Below are 20,361 nucleotides of genomic sequence, written 5' to 3' on the forward strand. Positions count from 1 at the left end.
CCCATGGTGTAGTCACAGAATGAGCAAAGTAATCCTCTTCTGTCATCTCAGAGATGGAGATGGTCTTAAATGAGATATTTATTAGAATGCGATGCAATCATGATGTGCCCTGGAAGATAATTTTACCATTGGCTACATTAATTTTTGAGCATCAATTCTGGAATACCATACTCAATTATTAATAGATGTAATTTTTCCTGGTTTGGCCCTAATTTTAAAGCATAAGAAGGGAAGCAAACCTGAATGATCACAGAAGGGAAGGGAAGTATATGTAGTTGAGTAAGTTGAAGAGAGACTGTTGACTTTCTTATCCCATGACCAATGTCTGCAATATGGGTCAGCCCTAGGCTGCAGTGGACAGAGAGAAGTGAAGATTAAGTGGGAGAGGAGATAGGAGGAGGGAAAGAAGTTTCCATTTTCTGAGACTAGCAGGGTTCCTGGTGTGGCATTCCTGCACATCTTACAGCCACGTTCCCTGATGACTGAGTCTTTTTAGACATTCCACCCTAAGTGGTATTGGACAACAAGAGATTGATCTAGATTTGGGCTAAGAACTTCATGTCTTCGGCTCGGCGCCTGTGGCTCAAGTGGCTAAGGCGCCAGCCACATACACCTAAGGTGGCAGGTTTGAACCCAGCCCGGACCCGCCAAACAACAATGACGGCTGCAACCAAAAAATAGCCAGGCGTTGTGGCGGGCACCTGTGGTCCCAGCTACTTGGGAGGCGGAGGCAGGAGACTCGCTTGAGCCCAGGAGTTGGAGGTTGCTGTGAGCTGTGAAGCCATGGCACTCTACCCAGGGGGATAGCTTGAGGCACTGTCTCAAAAAAATGAAAAAAAAGAAATTCATGTTTTCAAAGATACTGTAAGAAAGCAAACTGGCATTTGGTAAACTCAAAATATTCGCTTCGTTCTGCTAGGTCTGCTAAGCACTTTAGAGACTAAAGCAAAATACATTTCAATCCCCCAAAGGGGCAAATACTGCATTTCTCTCAGTAGAGTTGACTGATGGCTATGTGGCCCTTGACAAAACAGTATTTAATATTTTGTTACTAGAAAACTCTATCAAACACTTAAGGAAGAAATTACTATGTATAACAATTTTGCCACATTCTTCAATAGTATAGGAGAGCAGAAAAATTGATTCTATAGAATCACATTACACTAACCAGAAGATGACATGAAGAGGTAAGGAAACTACAGATCAATTATTCCTCACAAACATGATGCAAATACTAGCAAAAAAACAATTCAGCATTACTCCAGGAATTCAAGGCTGGTTGAACATTTGAAATCAATATAATTCATCACGTCAACATTATTAAAAAAATCCACCTGATCATTTCAAGAGATGCAGAAAAAACACTTGACGAAATCCAACACTGTTCACCATTAAGAACCCTTGGAAAGTGAAAACAACCTAAATGCCCACCAACCCAGAAATGGGTTAACAAACTGTGGTATATGTATACCATAGAATACTATTCAGCCATTTAAAAAGATGGAGACTTTACATCTTTTGTATTAACCTGGATTGAGTTGGAACACATTCTTCTTAGTAAAGTATCACAAGAATGGAGAAGCAAGAATCCAATGTATTCAATTCTAATATGAAGCCAGTAGATCATCTAATACACACCCACATAAGAGAAAAACTCCAATCAGTTCAAGGTGGTGGGCAGGGGAATGAGGGAGCAGGGAAAGGGACTGGGGGGATCATGGTGTACGGCACACTTCTTGGAGGTAGGACACAATTACAACAGGGACAAATGAAGTCAGTGTAATCTAATTCTTTGTACCCTCAATAAACCCCAAACAATGAACAAGAAGGGTGAAAGAAAAAGAACCATCGTCACTAACCACTAAGCCTAATAAGGCATTTACAAAAATTCTAGAACATCCTGAATATTAAGACTACATGCTTTCCCCTAACACTGGGATCAAGGCAAGGATGTGTCTGCTCTCACTTCTATTCAACCTTGTATTGGAGGGATTATCCAGCAAAGGAGGACAAGAAAAAAGAAAGAAAAGGAATGGAAAGGAAGATTGTAAAGAAAGAAAACATTTATTATAAATAATAACCTGAAGATGCAATTGTCTCCATAGTTTTTTAAAATCTCCGTTCGCGAAATTTGGCAAGGTGTCAGGATACAAGGTCAATATATAAAAATCCATTGTATTTCTGTATGTAATCAGTGAACACTTGGAAATTTGAAAGGTCTCATTTGCAGTACTGTATATATGTATAAATGCAAATGGCCATAGAAATAAATGTAAAAAACGCCAACTATTAAACTTCCAAAAATAACATTTGTGATCTTCAATTAGGCAAAGACATCTTAGATATTACACCAAAAATATGATCCTTAAACAAAGTAGACTTCAAAATGAATAATGAACTTCTCTTCAAAAAGCACTTTTGAGGGCGGTGCCTATGGCTCTAAAGAGTAGGGCGCCGACCCCATATGCCTGAGGTGGCAGGTTCAAACCCAGCCCCGGCCAAAAACTGCAAAAAAAGAAAAAAAAAAAAAAGCACTGTTGAGAGTGAAAGAAAAGCCAAACCTCAGCTTGGGAGAAAATATTTACAAAGCATATGTCTGATTTAAAAAGACTTGTATCCAGATGACTCATATGTCAGAAATATATAAACAAATTAGATTTCTATTTTTGACTTTTTCAAATTTACGAACATAAAACAGGGAGTTTTGTCCAGTTAATGGGTATGAAAATACAGGCCATCCTGTGTCCTTATGATAGAGCTTTATGGGAATTTGACAATATGTGCCAAATCTTAAATTTTCATGTTCATGTCTATCACCTAACACCTAGTAATTTTATCTCCAGGAGTGCATCTAAATAATTTTGCACAAGATTGGTTAAGTATATACGTTCATTATTCTGCTAGGTGTGGTAGCTGACACCTGTAATCCCAGCTACTCAGGAGGCTGAGGCAGGAGGGTTGCTTGAGGCCAAGAGTTTGAGACCACCCTGGGTAACACAGTGAAACCCCATGTCAAAAACAAAACGGACTGGCTAAATAAATTATGGCACATAAATAAACGTGAAGCTACATAAGTATGAAAACCTTGCTTACAGACATTTGATACGGGAAACTGCTTAACACCATGTTAAATGGAGAAATAGGACATTAAGCTGCCCATGATTCCATTTTCTACGAAAATAATTATATGGCCAGGACAGAGAAAATACATAAAAATGGGAATGGGAGTTTTCTCTGCATGGTACTGCTGGCAAGGTATTTCTTTAAAAGTACTTTCCAAAGAGCATATATTCAGAAAACTATTTTTTTTTTTAGAAAAAAGTTAAATCAGCATAAATGTGCAACATGAGAAAGAGAAAGCCAGTATGGCACATGGACTCATTTTGCAGAGGGGTGAGCAGGTGGAGTGGTTGGAAGGAGGCTCAGAACCTTTCTTTCAACTTCGCTTCTGCTGCTTCCGCAGTCGAGTCTGGCTCTGCTAGACACCAAAGTTGGTGTGTGAGTCCCCTCCACCCCATCACTGGGTCCTAGAATGCTTATTCTAGGATCATGTTGAAGCATGGCTTTATTTATATACTTTGGACTTCCCCTTTGTTTCTTGGCTTGGTTTTTAATAATTAAACTCCGCTACTACAGATGGAGAACTCCTCGGTTTATGCATTCTGGAAAAGACCTCATAAATGCCACTCGGGACTTAACCTCTGCCCCCTAGTGGGTAAGTCCTCAAATAACTTGTTGCTATTCACATATAGGAAAGAGTAGAACAATGAACAAGGACAGAAAATAGCTTTTCCCCCTTATGCCAGTTAAAGTATCTTATCACCCCCACCAGTTTTTTTTGAGACAGTTTCATTTCGTCACCCTCGGTAGTGTCCTGGCATCACAGCTCACAGCAACCTCAAACTCTTGGGGTCAAGCAAGTCTCTTGCCTCAGCCTCCCAAGTAGCTGGGACTACAGGTGCCCACAACGCCTGGCTGTTTTTTGAGATGGAGGGTCTCGCTCTTGCTCAGGCTGGTCTCGAACCTGTGAGCTGAGGGCAATCCACTGGCCTTGCCCTCCCAGAGTGCTGGGATTACGGGTGTGAGCCACTGACCCAGCATACATCCCTCCTTTTGAAAGAAACTAAGCTTTGGAGGTGGCTTCTTTTTGTTAAGAACTGTGCTAGGGAGGGGCTTACTCAGGCCTGTAAGATCGATGTTTGTTCACACAGAGGTGGCAGGTTATACAATTGAAGACCTGTAGGCCCTAACACACTGAGGCAAACTCAAAACTGCCTTTATGACACTGGACACTTTGAGACCTCGCAGATTCACAAATACTAAAAATGGGTTGAAATGTTTCCATCTCGTATGTGTAATTACAAAACTAAGTGGGGTCACCTTCCAAGGCTTTGTGGGGGAGGAAAGGCGTGTAGCAAGACTTTGTAACCACTGTTGAATAAACACACACAGCTTAAATCACCAACCATCTGAACAGTTACCTGCAAGTGGTGCTCTCAAATACAAAAGTAAACTAACTTGGTTCTTGACGACCTAGCATACGCCCTTTTTTGGAGGGAGCGGGCAGCTTGGGCAAATGACTGTCTCCTTTAGACTCCGTGTGTGTGGCAGGGAAGGGATGCGGAAGCAAGGCCCAACAAAGGGGAGGGCTTAAACAGCACTAAAATTCATCAGCACTGCTTAGCTTTCCCGTCCGCACAATTCTGTAATGATGGCACATCTCGTAGTTACACACTGAAAAGAAAGTCCTCCTATTTCTAGTTTTAAGATTGTATCTAACGGGAATATCTTTCATAGTTAAGGCTTAAAAAATTCTCTTAATTTTCAAAGGAAATCCATGCATAGAGGTTATTCTTTTTATTCTAAGGGCCTTACAGAAGCTTAATATCCAGTAGTTAGTTGTTATATAAACATGTTTATATAGAGAATTATAAAATAATCTTATTGCCCAGCCACTAAGATGAAGAGATTAACAGAAGTTCATTTTCCTACCATAAACTTTTTTAAAAAGCTAAGAGAAGGGATGAAATATGTGCATGTATATTAGTGGCAAGAGAGTAGAAATAAAAAGTAACTTGACAAGACTAAGTTTATTCTAAGTATAACTTTTATTAATAAAAAGATTAACCATGACCATATAAAATGAGTGGCTGGGCTTATCGTTTGCTACACCAAAGAAATTAAAAAATTAGTATTTGAGAATGTTACAATAATTTATAATAGCATTCCTTGATAGAAGCATTTTAATTTTAGCAATTATGTTTCTCTTAAATATATAAAACTAACCCTTAGTGTCATGGATGAGAACCATCACAGCTACTGATGAATCAAAAAAGAATTTCCAAAAACTGTTGGGTGGTATTATCTCAAGACATAACAACCAGGCTGCAATGAAACAACCTCCCAAAAAGATCTTCTGGGAAGCTGCCCAATCGAACACAGGAAGAACGTCACTGTTTGATACTTCTGGCAGGGCAATATTCTACTTGCAAGTCAAATGTGAAGAATAAATAACACAAATTACAAATGTACCCGAGATCCCCAAATAAATTAGTAAAAGTGCCATTAAGAATTATCAGACATATAATCAAGGTGTTTAAATACAAATTCAGATTTCTTAAGTCCAAAAGATACAGTAATTTTATTACATAAAATTTCTGTGTGCTAAAAATGTTAACTTACAAGACATAATATTGTAATAGTGTAGAGGGAATCATGGCCGATTTGTTTAATCATTTTTCATTATTGAAGAATAGAACAATAGGTAGTGGACACACAAGAAGCACTCTGAGTCCTCTAAAATTCAAGGCTGTTACATTACTGCTCAACCAAAATAGACTACCATTCTCTAATAATATATATGCCTGCTCAATTCATCTCTTAAAAATAAAGTCCATTTTTCTCCATTAAAGCTTCTTCAAGACTGGCAAAGGAACATTCTACCTCTTAAATACAGGAGTACGCTTCATCTTTGGATAAGGTATCACCACTCCGGGAAAATGCAGTCTTATCACTAAATTATTATTTCAGGCAGCTATCGGAGTCCATCAAGCACTTTTTGAACACTGTACCTTTAAGGTTTGTCTTTAATATAGCTTTGGAAAACCGAAAATAGAAGAAAAATATCTATGGCAAAGTACATTTCATGGTAATTTGATAGCAGTAAAAATTTAAAAAAAAAGGGTATTTAGTGCAGTGTCAGTTTTATCTATGTAAATCACCTGATGTTAATTTTCTGCTTTAGCATACGTATGATAGAATGATCAAAAAAAGTTTTAACCTGTTAAAAACATTTTTAAGTCTCTGACTTAGTATTTAGTAAGGCAAAAATGAAATTAAGCACTGTAAAAAATCTTTAAAAATTATGTTCTACAAATTTGGTTCCCATTTACAACAATTTCATTGACAGATAATGAGTTAAGTATAGACACAATGTATCCAAAACCCTCACATAGCTACAGTTTAAAAAAAAAACCCTCTAGTAGTATTTATAGACTGTGAAATCCTTAATACCACCAATATATTTCAAAACATGTTCACACAGAACCGATACCTCTCCTTCAAATAAAAGAACACTTGTTAAAAATAATTAACAGAAATACCAATAAAACAATGGAAACCCATTTCATTTCACTGCGCCCAAGGGTATGACACAAAATATTGGTTTAAGAGGTAGGTTAAAAAGAAAAAGAAAACCAGATTCTCCATTCTTTGTCACTTTTATTCAGTAGTAGTTTTTTTTCCTTATTTTCAGTGCCAGACATGGCAAGGAGTGATTACAGCCAACTGTTATTAAAACATTTGTTCGCAACATATACCCCCTTTATTCCACTGACCCCAAACTGACTCATTTTGTGTGCTTTCATTCTTTTTAATATACCACCACCAAGACCAGGTGGAGGGGGCAAGGGTAAGAGAGATGAAGGGGAAGAGTCCAGGAGGCCAGGAGAGGAGGAATGCTACAAGCCACAGTAAGGATGAGCTGTATTTAATTTAAAAAAAGGGGGAAGGGGTGTACCCCACAAATGATACAGTAATGAGGATACACAATTAAATCCCATAGCATGACTGAAGGCTTTCACTGTGTTTGACGTCATCACAATGGAAGGCATAAAAGTGGAGTAAATCAATGTTGATACAGTCCAATCTAGTCCATTAGGCAAGATGGTGCAAGAAGTCATTTAAATTAAAAGTGCCCTACCCTTACCTAAATGGCTAGCAGACATGGAGAACACCAGTGATGAATCCACTAGAGCTTTCTCCATGTAGCTATAAAAATGTGTTGTCGAATGGCACACTGTCAAACACTGGAAAGGGGCGCCACAATGGACCTCTCTCTTTTATAGGTACGAATGCTAGATTCAACTATCTCAACTAAGCAGGAAGTGGGTTCTTCTGCTAGGAATGCCAACCCTAATTCACTTTGTCTTGAAATATATACAGATTGTTTGTAGTAGCTACAGCAATGATATTCTCCTTGGGGTGCCAGGCTGTGTGAAGGATTTTCTTGTTGAAGTCTAGGCTGTCAACACTTATTTCATCTTTCTTTCGCTTGCCGCTTGCACAGACTTTGCGTGGCTTCAAAACTGTGCGAGGCTTATTGTTTTCCCGTGATGCTTCTAGGGTTATGTCTCGCTTTGTGTTCCTGTCAAACATTCTGAAGAAGTTATTGTAAGATCCAGTCATGACAACACTGTGAAAAGTAGAAAAAACAATCAAACGAGTAGAACAAGTGATTGTTTTTAAAGTAACTGGCTGAGGGATGAAACCTAGTGTAGTACTCCACAGGAAACAGCTACTTCAAGCAGATCTGAATGATGGGACAGGGCTACCAATAACCTAATCACTGCAATAAAGCCATAATTATAGGAAGAATTAGCTTGGCTTTCTGTCAATTACTCCTTTTCATGACTACCAAAACTACCACAAACGCTTACAGCATTGTTAAGTAAAACTTCTTAGTATACTTAATTATCTTGAATATTTTTACAACTATAGGGCATGGGATCAATTCCACCAGCCAACCTCTTGAAGTACCAGTCAGCTGTGGAATAAAACCAATCTGCATGAAATAGCAGTTCAGTTCATAAGAAACCAGTGTTTTATTTTTATTATTTAAATTATAAACTAATTTGTTCCCAGGGTATTGTCTAGTTCAAATAATCACATTTTATGAATGCTTATAATGAACCTACTCCTGAGAATATTCTTTTTTTTGAGACAGTCTCACTATGTTGCCCTGGGTAGGTAGAGTGCTGTAGCATCACAGCTCACAGCAACCTCCAACTCTTGAGCTTAAGTGGTTCTCTTGCCTCAGCCTTCCAGTATCTCTGCTCCTGAGCATATTAAGAAAGTGTCATTACATTGTTTACAAACAAAAATCATTTTTATTTAAACCATAAAAGATATTTTTAAGTAAATATTTTTACAAGTTATCAGTTCAAAAGGGTGACAAATTCATGGCTTTCCTAAGAGACTTTCTTGTCCTGCCCAGATGTTATCCTTTACTGTCCAGCTTACTACTAAGTATATCCTCATACACAAAACCATGTAAATTTGAAACTCTGAATAATTTGGAGAAGGCCTGGTGCTACCACTACTTACCACATGGCTAAAATTATTGCTGTAATAAGATTACAGGATACCAGGGGACTGTTCAAAGTAATGTTTATATACACGGGTCGTTTACTACACACACACACACACACACGATTGTCTTCTAGCCAGTTGTGTCAATCCCCTCTAAGGGACACTTGACAACAATTTTAATCAAACAAGTTGATTCATGATCCTGAAGATAATAAAACTATATAGATTTAAAAATGATTTATATAATTTATATTAGCACCCCCATGTTACCTATATCTGTGAGGTTTTTTTTTTTTTTTTTTTTGAGTCAGAGTTTCACTTTGTCACCCTTCATAGAGTGCCAAGGTGTCATAGCTTACAGTGACCTCAAACTCTTGGGCTTAAGCAATCCTCTTGCCTTAGCCTCTCGAGTAGTTTGGACTACAGGCACCCGCCACAATGCCTGGCTAGTTTTCAGAGATGGGGTCTCACTCTTGCTCAGGCTGCTTTTAAATTCCTGAGCTCAGCAATCCACCCGCCTCATCCTCCCAAAGTGCTAGGATTACAGGCATGAGCCACTGCACCTGGCGATCTGTGAGGTTTTAATGGGTTAGACACCTAGGCCATTTGTAACTTTTATAAGGCATCATTAGGCCCATTTCTCTATGAAATTCCTGCCCCCCAAAAGTATAACCTGAATTAATCATAAAGAAATATTAGGTAATAACTGAAATTAAGAAATATTGTATAAAATAACCAGCTTGTATTCTTAAAAAATGCCAAGGTCATGAAAGGCCAGGGAAGAATGCAGAACCATTCCCAGAATAAAGGAAATTAACAAGATATTACAACAAAATGTAACATATGATCTTGAAGTATACAGTGGACCAGACCGTTGTTCTGTGCCATAAGGACAACCAGTGCGGTAACTGGTGAAACTGCAAGGGACATGTGGGTAGATGGCAATACGGCGTCAATGTGGACCCTGCTGCTTCAGATGCTTACACTGTCATCACACTGGAGGGCATCACTGTCTTTGGGGAACTATCAATTAATGAAATTAGGGGTAATGGATATCATGTTTAGAGTCTACTCCCAATGGATGCCCCAGAAAAAGTGTGTGCGTGTGTACTTACATAGACAGGATACAGCTATGAATAAACAGTTAAGAGACCATGATACAGCAAACAGCATTGGGGGGGAGGCTAAATGAAGAGTTCTTCGTGTTATTCTATCAATTTTTCTGAGTCTGAAATTATTTAAAAATTTTTGTAACATGAAGAGAAATAACCTCTTCTGATAATGGGACATAAAACTGCTAACATGTGCTTCAACCCCACCAGGAAGAGCCCGAGGTGCTGCAGTGCCCCAGACCCTGCTGCGCCAGTGTCTTGCTCTCTTCCTCCCTTCCTCCCTTCCTTCCTCTGGATGCCTCAGGTTTATGAGCGGCACCCAGAGGCAATGTCTGCTCATCCCTACCAAAGGGACTCTAGGTTTACTAGGGCTAGCTGGTCCTCATGTCAAAATCAGATCACTTTAAAATCAGACAAAAGAAAATGTTCCAAGTTCCCTTATCGTATAACATTAGGACACCCAAATTTTATAGAGTCCTGTGATAAAAGTACTGTTAAATAAAGTAACTATTTTACATGTGAATTCAAATAATTCCAAAATTATGTTTTCCTATTTTCAGTTATGTTGGAACACAGTAGTTCAGTTAATATTGATAGCTGAAAGTAAGACTTATTTATCTATGGAAATAATGGCCTAATACTACAAAAGGAATCATGCTATGCCAAAACTGGAGATTATAAAAAGCCTAACTGTTCATGATAATATGGTTAAAATAATATATATGAATTACTAGTTCTATGAGGCATTAATGTAGTAACTGGAAAGACTAATGTATAACAATCCAAATGAAATAACTTCTGCCTAAATATTTCTACAAACAGTTTAATGGCAGAGGCCAAGCATGGTAGTTTACACCTGTAATCCTAACCCTCTGGGAGGCTAAGGAGGGAAGATGGCTTGAGCTCACTGTTTGAAAGTAGCCTGAGCAAGAGCGAGACCTCTGTCGTTACTGAAAAATAGAAAACTTGGCTGGACATCTTAGTGCATGCCTGTGGTCCCAGCTACTTGGGAGGATGAGGCAGGGTTGCTTCAGCCCAGAAGTTTGAGGATGCACTGAGCTCTGCAGTGAGCCACTGCACTTTAACTGGATGACAGAGCAAGACACTGCCTCAAAAAAAAAAAAAGAAAGAAAAAAGGAAAGGAAACACACAACAAAACCAAAAAAACCTAGTTTAAAATGACAGAATAAAAAAAACCAAACTGAAATTTTACCATTTCAACTGTTGGCAGGTCAGAAATGTCATTTATTTGGTTCACAAAAAGGAAAATTTTCAAGATATTTAAATCATAATTTAGATATCTAGAATTTTTTATTTTTACATGTACTAGTAAAATACAACAAAGCTTAAAATTCATCTTCAAGTACTGCTATACTATGGTACCTAAGATTACTAAATTGATTTCAAGGTATCCTTTGGGAAAAATGAAGTTAGGACTTGTAACTTAAGTCAATCTAGAAAAGTTGGCCGTATTTTGCTGAATGTGGCAACCGTACCAGGAGTAATAAAAATACTAAGTTTCTATCCTCTACTAAAATTCGTATTTGAATGAGAGGTTTGAATTAAAATCTATTACCTATCAGATCCATTCCAACAACATTCAAACTTGTCAAATATGCAGTCATTTTCATACAGTGAACACAGTTTACTTCTGAGGTATTCATGCACCTGTGGAAAAAACACAAACACACTGCACATAATACTTGGTTTGCCTCAAGATCCATCCATTGAAATTTAGGAAAATGATTTAACAAGTCCATAGCTTTAATAAAAGGGTAGACATATATGTAGATACATAGGGACATTTTAAAAAATTACTAAATCTCAATCTTCTCAAAGAATAAAGGCATTTTACCTTTTCTGCACTACATACGCCCCTGTTGGGAAGGCGCACTTTCCTACTGCACAACAAATACACTCCCCGCTGGGCATGGCACACACACCTCTATAAGCCTGACAAACATTTAGGCTGGAAAATATTTGAAAATTGCACAGATAAGAGACCAATAAAAGAACACTATAGCAGTATTTGAATATTCCTAACTTGGTTGTCAGGCCATTAACAGCTGATAACAACACTGTACTTAACTTCCTTTTTAAAAAGTACCATTTTGGGGGGCATAAATTTAACTGATGCCTGTATTTTCCAATTAAATGCATATGCTACACATGACCATGCCCTCATTTGGTGATAAATTACATTGAGTACTTTAGGTATGCATCATTAAAAATCTGTAGTAACACTTGATATTACACAATGTCAAAAGCTAATGAAAATGTACCTGTTTTTGGATTAATTCTTTATTTACTAATATTTCAAAAAAGGATAAATGTTATTTTAAAAAATAATACATGAAACCTTTCAACATTAATGCTGTCAAATTACAAAGAAAGGCTCTAAAGTATCTGTTGTGATCAAAGGAAAAAAAGAAATGTCTATCTCACTTTCTCCTCTTAAAGACAAGTAAGGGAAGTGAGTAGGTGACCCTAAGTGCTCAGCCTTCTCTGTTCTACATGACACAACTCAACTCCTCACTGTTGTAAGGATAGTGGACTTAGGCCATGCGCATGTGACTTAAGTGAAAATCTGTAATAGAGAATAACTGCAACTCGTGTGGGATCAAAAGTCAGTATGTACTGCAAAAATTAGTAAGATTGAGAATACTCAATCACCCAAAACTCAGCAAGACACTTGTACAAATTCAATAAAAACAGCTGAATCTACACAAGCTACATTTACACTTGATGATTCTACCCTCAGTCACTAACCCTATGAAAAGCATAGGCAGGAAAATGGCAAATTAGATACAATTAGGTAGATCATCATAATTCAGCAACATTTTAGAATGCACACAGTACAATACAAGATTTATCACCGAGGTGAGTATGAAGCTGAGGTTCAAATCAATTATTCTCAATGGGAATGACATGATTAGCATAACCAGAATGTAACACGAATGCACAATTGCCTTGTGGGTGTTGGTTCTAGAATCCCCCTGTATACCCAAGTCTGCCCATCCTCAAGTCCTGCAGTTGGCTGTGGAACCTGTACATATGAAAAGTTGCCTGGCATCATATGTGACTTTGCATCCCTCAGATACTATATTTCCTATTTGCATTTGGCTGAGAAAAATCTGTAATTGCATCTGTGCCGTTCAAACCTCGGCTGTTCAATGTCTACCATACTCTGAAAACAAAGCAGTTATTTCGTTTCTTTGGCTTTTGTCTCAATGCTGTATTTTGCAATTTCAAACACTATTAAAAAGAATCTTGACTGGTTTCTGTTTGTCACAGGGGATCTCAAAGTTTAAAAAACATCATTCTAATTTTATTGAGAATATATAACATAAAGAAGGTATGATTTATAAGTTCCGTATTCCTAAAGCGGAGCTGAGTGTTTTCCACGCAGCAGTCTGGGGTATCTGTTGGTCCCCATCCTGCTCTGGGCTGTGGAATTCTTCATTCTCGTCCCTGTTCCTGAGGTCAGGCATATGTGTCAATGGCAATGGTTGGCTGACAAGAGATTCCAGAACTGACACCCTACAGTGGACAGGCTCGTCCCAGAGTCATCTGCTGGGCTTTCCAGCCCTTCCCCTGTAGCTCGAGACAACAGTTATTAGCCAAAAGGCAGAATACCAGTCTACCTGACTCAGAACGCCAAATTTAAGCTCTAGCTCAACTACTCCTGCACATATGCCCAGGACTGGCCTTTCTCCTCAATTCTCTTCTTGACCAGACCTTAATGAAGAGTGTTGTTCTTCCTCACTTTCAATGTACAGAGCGCGGGGGTGGGGTGGGGTGTCAATACTAAACCAAATGAGTAGCAAAATCACACTTTAACTGGAAAACTAAAGAGAAGACACAACCTATGTACGTATGTATACATTTAACATAAGGAAAAGCAACATACTCAGGGATCTCTGAAGGAAAGGCCTAATGGTGAATGGTGCACAAACACCTCATCAGGATTAACGCCCAGTACAAAATCCTCTATGAACACCTGAAAGTAAACAGGGTGTATCTCATTGAAAGAAAAAACTGCAAATACCTGGTATGTTTCCACAGGCCTGTTTTCCATATTTAAGTCCCAAATTTTGACTGACAAATAGTCTCTAGTCATCATATATCGACCACTATGGCTGAATTTTACATCAGAAATAGAGGAGATGATTTCGGAAAAAAATGACCTGTTACTGGGATCTTCAGGTTCTTCAAACACTAAAAACAAAACAAAACAACAAAAAAGGGCAAGGTGTACAATATTCTGACTTGAACAGAGCATTTCCTGAAACATCCATTCACAAACTACCTAAAACAACAGGCAAATAAACAATAGGAAAAACATCTCTGGCTAGAATAGTGTAATTCCCCTAAAAGCTTTCTTAAGAGAATGACTTAATACTGAAGTTGAAGGTGCAAAAGTACACAGGATACTTCCAGAGTCATGTGGCTAATTTAGAGAACCAGACTCACGCAGGCCTTCCAACTTCAGTGCACCAGGCCAGTATATTCTGCAATATACCTGACTTTGCCTATATCATCACCACGAGAAACACACCATCGTCACCCATACAAATTCATACCAGGATTTTATTTTCCAGTAACCAGGTAAAATTATTTTGGTAAAAGGCATGTACCAATTTTTGTGTTTTAGGAATAATCAACACAAGAAAAGACTATCGCAATCCCTTAATTTTTTAACCCAATGGTTTTCAAACTTTTTTTTATTTTTAAAGCCAAGAAAACCTCTTCTCCGAAGAAACCTTCCTAGGAAGCTCAAAACAGAAAGGAAGTGAAGAGTGAGGTGGGAGGGCAGGAAAGAAAAGAACTGCTCTACCTGAATACAGCAGGACAGCCCAACCACAAGTTTCCAAAGAACAGCATCCACCAAAACGTATTCGTCACTGGGAGTCACACAGAGATGCCTCCAAGAAAGCCTTGTGTGTGCTTCTGGCTGAGAAGCCCGGGATACCTCACAGGAGGCATCCAGTTTATTAAAGGGGAACCAGAGGCCTGGACACACAGGTTTAAGACTTATAAACCTCTGTCACTGTACTTACCAGGTCTGAGGCTTGTGTCAAGTAAACACAATATGCGATCATTTTAAAGAAAAACACAACACACTTACTTACGTTTAGAATGCCTGTCACAGAGAGCAGATGCCCTCATGTCACATAACCGAATTGTCCCTTTACTGCTGCTGTATACAAATGTGTTACAGCTGTGTGGATGGAATTCTGCTGCTGTAATCACCTCTGTCAGCTCCTCCATATTGGCAGGCTTGATATCCACAATGTCTGGACATTTTATTAAGGAAGTTCCACTCAGTAAGAAAGTCAGAAATAATCACTATGTTTCCCAAACCTAAAATCCATTCACAGACCTGAGCATAAGTATTAATTCTGAATTGCTCTCTACTCTTTTTATGATTATAAATCCCAAAAGAGATTGAAAGTTTTTAACAATAAAAACCAACCAAACAAATCTTAGAAAACACAGGGAAAAACTGAATCATTTCAGAATGGAGAGGTTTTTCTAAGTAGGATACAAATCTTAGAAACCATTAAGAATGATAAATTTATCTTCAAAAGTTAAGAGAATTCCAAAACAAAAACTTCAAGAGGGCAACAAAAAGAAATTATTTACATCACAAATATAAGTAATTTACTTAATACAAAAAAGGTACTTTTAAAAAAAAATTAAAAATGTAAATCCAGGAAAAAATTGAAGAACAAATAGAAAGATAAATGGCTGATGAACATGAAAGATGGTCAAGTCTACTCATGATGAAAGAAATGCAAATATAAACAACAGAAGAGAATTTTCTAATGTAAAAGTATAAGGAAACAGGCTTTTATACATTGTTGGTAGAGTATAAATGATGGTTAAAGCTTTGTTAATTTTTCAAGTGCTAGCTAGACAATCTATATACATTGACAGTAGTAGTAATTGCTAACATTTACCAAAAATCTTTTAGCGGACACAAAGAATGGAAAGACATCCCAGACTAATGGATCAGACAAATCAATATTCTTTTTATTGAGACAGAGTCTCATTATGTCACCCTCAGTAGAGTGCTGTGGCGTCACAGCTCACAGCAACCTCCAATTCTTGGGCTTAAGAGATTCTCTTGCCTCAGCCTCCTAAGGAGCTGGGACTACAGGTGCCTGCCAAAACACCCAGCTATTTTTTTGGTTGCAGTTGCCATTGTTGTTTAGCTGTCCTGGTCCAGGTTCGAACCCACAAGCCTCAGTGCATGTGGCTGACGCCGTAACCACTGTGCTACCATCGCTGCACCAAAATCAATATTCTTAGTATGTTCATACTACTTAAAGCAGTCTATAGAGATTCAATGTAATCCCCATCAAAATCCCCAACAGCATTCTTCATAGAAATATAAAAAAATCATAAAAATATAGTCTCTTCAATAAATGGTGCTGGCACCATACCCACCGAGCTATAGGTGCTGAGCCAGAATTAGAGTATTTTTTAACACAAAGAAATGATAAATTCTTGAGATTATGTATATCCCAATTGCCCTGATTTGATTAATTCACACTGTATGCCTGTATCAAAACATCACGTCTACCCTATAAAGATACACCATTACGACGTACCCATAATAATTTTTTTTTTTTTTTGAGACAGAGCCTCAAGCTGTCCCCCTGGGTAGAGTGCTATGGCATTACAGCTCACAGCAACCTCCAACTCCTGGGCTCAAGCGAGTCTCCTGCCTCTGCCTCCCAAGTAGCTGGGACCACAGGCGCCCGCCACAACGCCCGGCTATTTTTTGGTTGCAGCCGTCATTGTTGTTTGGCAGGTCCGGGCTGGGGATTCGAACCTGCCACCTTAGGTGTACGTGGCTGGCGCCTTAGCCGGTTGAGCTATAGGCGCCGAGCCACCCATAATAATTAAAAACAAAAAATGTTTCTAAAAAGGGAGTGAGAGCTATACCTCTGTAGCTTTGGAATTTTAGAAAAATAAACAATTGCAGGTTCAAAATAGAAAAATGAATTTTTAAAAACACACTTTAAAACAAATACATTAATAGACATTTCCATACTTATAGACGATATGCCTGTGCACAGGTACGTATGTTTGTCATACACCTGTATTAGCACAAAAAATTTTCAGGAAGCAAATATAAGTAAAAAGAAGGTCTGGAGAAGTATTTTTTCACTATAAATATTTCTGTTGATTTGACTTCACATCAAGACATCTATCTTTTTCTAACCATAACAAGATTATTTTTATAATTTAAAAAATGTAAAATAACTACAAAGAACTCACTTATAAAAAATATTCCTAGTTTCAAAGGTATAATAGGTAAATTCCTTAAAATTCTGTAAATGCAATACATTATGCCTTTTATCTTTATGAAATAACTTCCCTAATGTTTAATCACTTAAATAAATACAAAGAAAAAATAAGATGCCGCATATGAATTAAAAAACACCATAGAAGGAAGGAATTACATGTATTAAAGAGAGATGAAAATAATCCACTACGGGGACAACATGCCCTCTTTACCAAACACCAAGAAAGAAAACAAAATGGATACTAAAACTCCTGTCCGTAATTTCCAGATGCCAAAGATTAATCCGCAAATCATCTGCAGACAAATATGTTTCATAATCACTATTAATAGAAATGGAATTGATGTGGTATGTATGAGCATTGGCAAATATTCTTCGTGGACTGGCCTCGACCATTAGATCCATGGGCCTAAAGACTGGCACCTGTCAACAAGACATGTGAGAAACAGAAATTACAAAAGGCTCATTGTTTCAAATAGCAGTTAAGGTTCAGAAAACGTCATTGTTTTATTTTTGAGGGAACATAAAACAGATTTACTTTATCTAAAAGGCAACTCATGCTGATCCTTTTAAGCGCTGAAATCGGAAGTGAATTTGGGCAATTTACCTTCTTTTACTTGTAGTGAAACTATTAGAATTTGCAGTTCTTCTTAGTTCTAATCTTTTGCTTGAAAGTTCTGCCAAGCTAATAAATGTTTATAGTTCAATTAAAGAGGGCAAAGAGAAAATCAACCCATAGCATCTAATTGTTGGTATTTTTTAGCTATAACTATTAAGACCCAGTCTATTTCTGTTTTTTTGATCTCCAAAAAAAATTAATCTTGAAACTCAATCTTGTAATAGCTGACATTCCAATTGTGATGGCAAAAGAATGTGGTATAGTATAAAACATAATCTTGTATTTGAATCCTGGTCCTGTCCCTGGGTACAGTGAAATCTCTATGTATGACCAGTTTCTATGTTTAAAGTTATTCAATGTCCTACAACATGGTTACAGAACTTTTGGGGAATAGGGGTAGATTGTAATTTTTTCCTATTCAAGTTCTGCTCAGGAAACAGGCTATATAATATAAATAAATAGGGAGGGATTATTCATCACATTTGTTATGAACTTACTCGTAGTGTAGTAACTGTAGTAGGATCTCTATACCTTCCATCTTCCTCTTTCAAGTTATACCCTTCTGGTCTCTTGTCTCTTTCACTGATCTTCCATAATTTTATTGTTTTATCTAAGGAGAGAATAAACAACACATTCTTCTTAGTAAAGCATCACAAGAATGGACAAGCAAGAATCCAATGTACTCAATTCTAATATGAAGGCAGTAGATGATCTAATACAAGGGGGTCGGGAAGGTGGGGAGGAGAATGAGGGAGCGGGTAGAAGGGAGGAGGGAGACAGTTGTGGGGGCGCACGGTGTATGGCACACCTCTTGGGAGTGGGACACAATTACAAGAGGAACTTTACCAAACTAACACCATCAGTGTAACTTAATTCTTTGTACCCTCAATGACTCAAACAATAAAAAACAAAGTCCTTAAAAATAAAAAGGGTAATACTGATAACTGATAACATTTTATGGCATTGAAAACTGGCCATTTCATACTTTACCTAAAAAGATTCCAAGAAAAAAACCCTTGTCCTACTAAAAAATTTTTTATTATCAGGTGAATAAAAACACATACACATAGAAATATAGAAATTGCACATTTACACATTAATGGTAAAGCATAACTTTTATAAAATTTTATAAACTTATATAAAATTCCACATGATATTCAAAATCCATATGATGGCTCAACACCCAGCACAGTGGTTATGGTCCTGGCCACATAGACCATGGCTGGCAGGTTCAATCCCGGCCCAGGCCTGCTAAACAACAATGCCAACTGCAACAAAAAAATAGCCAGGCATTGTGGCAGTCGCCTATGTACAGTCCCAGCTACTTGGGAGGCTGAGGCAAGAGAATCATTTAAGCCCAAGAGTTTGAGGTTGCTATGAGCCGTGACCATAGCATTCTACTAAGGGCAACATAGTGAGAACTCTGTCTCAAAAAAATAATAAATAAATAAAAATAAAAATAATTAAAGCTAAGGGGGAAAAACTGTGTGTATGCAAGCACATACACCTACATATACATACAAACATATTTAGAACCAAAATGATATGAAAAATGTCCCTTGGTCCCATTTCCTATCAGATCCTATTCAGCACTCCCCGGAGTCCTTCACAGGACTGAATATTTCCTTTTAAAATCTATCTCTTGGGTGACGCCTGTGGCTCAAAAGGATAGGGTGCTAGCCCCATATGCTGGAGGTGGCGGGTTCAAACCCACCCCCAGCCAAAAAAATAAAAAATAAAAATAAATAAATAAAATCTATCTCTTCCCCTCTTATGTCAGGAATTCATATGTAGAAATCAGGGCCTGAAAAAAATTGATTGGAAGTATACATCCTCAAGACCTTTAAGAAGACAAAATTCATAGGCATTAAAGATATTTAAAAAAACATCTTTTCGGCTCAGCACCTGTGGCTTAAGCAGCTAAGGCACAGCCACATACACCTGAGCTGGCGTGTTCTAATCCAGCCTGGGCCCGCCAAACAACAATAACAGCTGCAACCAAAAAATAGCCAGGCGTTGTGGCAAGCGCCTGTAGTCCCAGCTACTTGGGTGGTAGAGGCAGGAGACTCAATTGAGCCCAGGAGTTGGAGGTTGCTATGAGTGGTGATGCCACAGCACTCTACCCAGGGCGACAGTTTGAGGTTCTTTTTCAGGGGGGGAAAAAAAGGATCTTTTTTAAAAAATAAACTTTTATTTCGTAATCAGAATTGCAGAAAAGCTGCAAAAATAGAACAGTGTTCTCATACCCCTTCTTCACCCAGTTTCCGTTCAAGTCAATGTATCGTGCAACCGCGGACACACTTGCCAAACTTTGTACCCTCTACTATTAACTAAACTATGTTCTGTACTCAGATTTAACATGTCTACTAACATCCCTCTTCTGTTCCCGGATCCCAACAACAATGCATTTAGTTGTCAAGTTGCCTTAGTACAGGCATCCTCAAACTATGGCCTGTGCGCCATATACGGCCTGCCCAGGACATTTATCCAGCCCGCCAGGTGTTTTTGCAGCCGCTGCCTGTCCTGCTTAGCAGCCGACTTGTCCCGGGCCCGCAGTCTGGCCCTCCAATGGTCTGAGAGACAGTGAACTGGCCCCCTGTTTAAAAAGTTTGAGGACCCCTGCCTTTGTATCTCTGACTCAAACAGCGTCTCAAGTTCTCCTTATTTTTCTTGATTGAGACAGTTTTGAGCAGTGGTGGGCGGAGATAGTCCTCAACTGGATTTG

The 20,361-nt window shown here is 38.1% G+C and overlaps 1 protein-coding gene across 3 annotated transcripts in view; it reads right to left on the minus strand.

Moving 5' to 3' along the window:
- Positions 1-6,700: 6,700 nt before the first annotated feature.
- The window catches only part of PPP2R2A (protein phosphatase 2 regulatory subunit Balpha), a 79,102-nt gene continuing 65,441 nt past the window's right edge, over positions 6,701-20,361 (minus strand). For all 3 annotated transcript variants that reach the window (XM_003793958.2, XM_023515590.1, XM_023515591.1), the window contains 6 exons: positions 18,134-18,246; positions 17,263-17,440; positions 14,834-14,998; positions 13,750-13,919; positions 11,278-11,369; positions 6,701-7,693 (listed from right to left, as the gene is read on the minus strand). In XM_003793958.2, the coding sequence (XP_003794006.1) occupies positions 7,414-7,693; positions 11,278-11,369; positions 13,750-13,919; positions 14,834-14,998; positions 17,263-17,440; positions 18,134-18,246 (998 nt within the window). In that variant the 3' untranslated portion in view covers positions 6,701-7,413. The remainder of the gene's footprint in view (positions 7,694-11,277; positions 11,370-13,749; positions 13,920-14,833; positions 14,999-17,262; positions 17,441-18,133; positions 18,247-20,361) is intronic.

This window comes from Otolemur garnettii, unplaced genomic scaffold (genome assembly GCF_000181295.1).
Source record: "Otolemur garnettii isolate 467f Iridium unplaced genomic scaffold, OtoGar3 scaffold00074, whole genome shotgun sequence".
Classification (NCBI taxonomy): domain Eukaryota; kingdom Metazoa; phylum Chordata; class Mammalia; order Primates; family Galagidae; genus Otolemur; species Otolemur garnettii.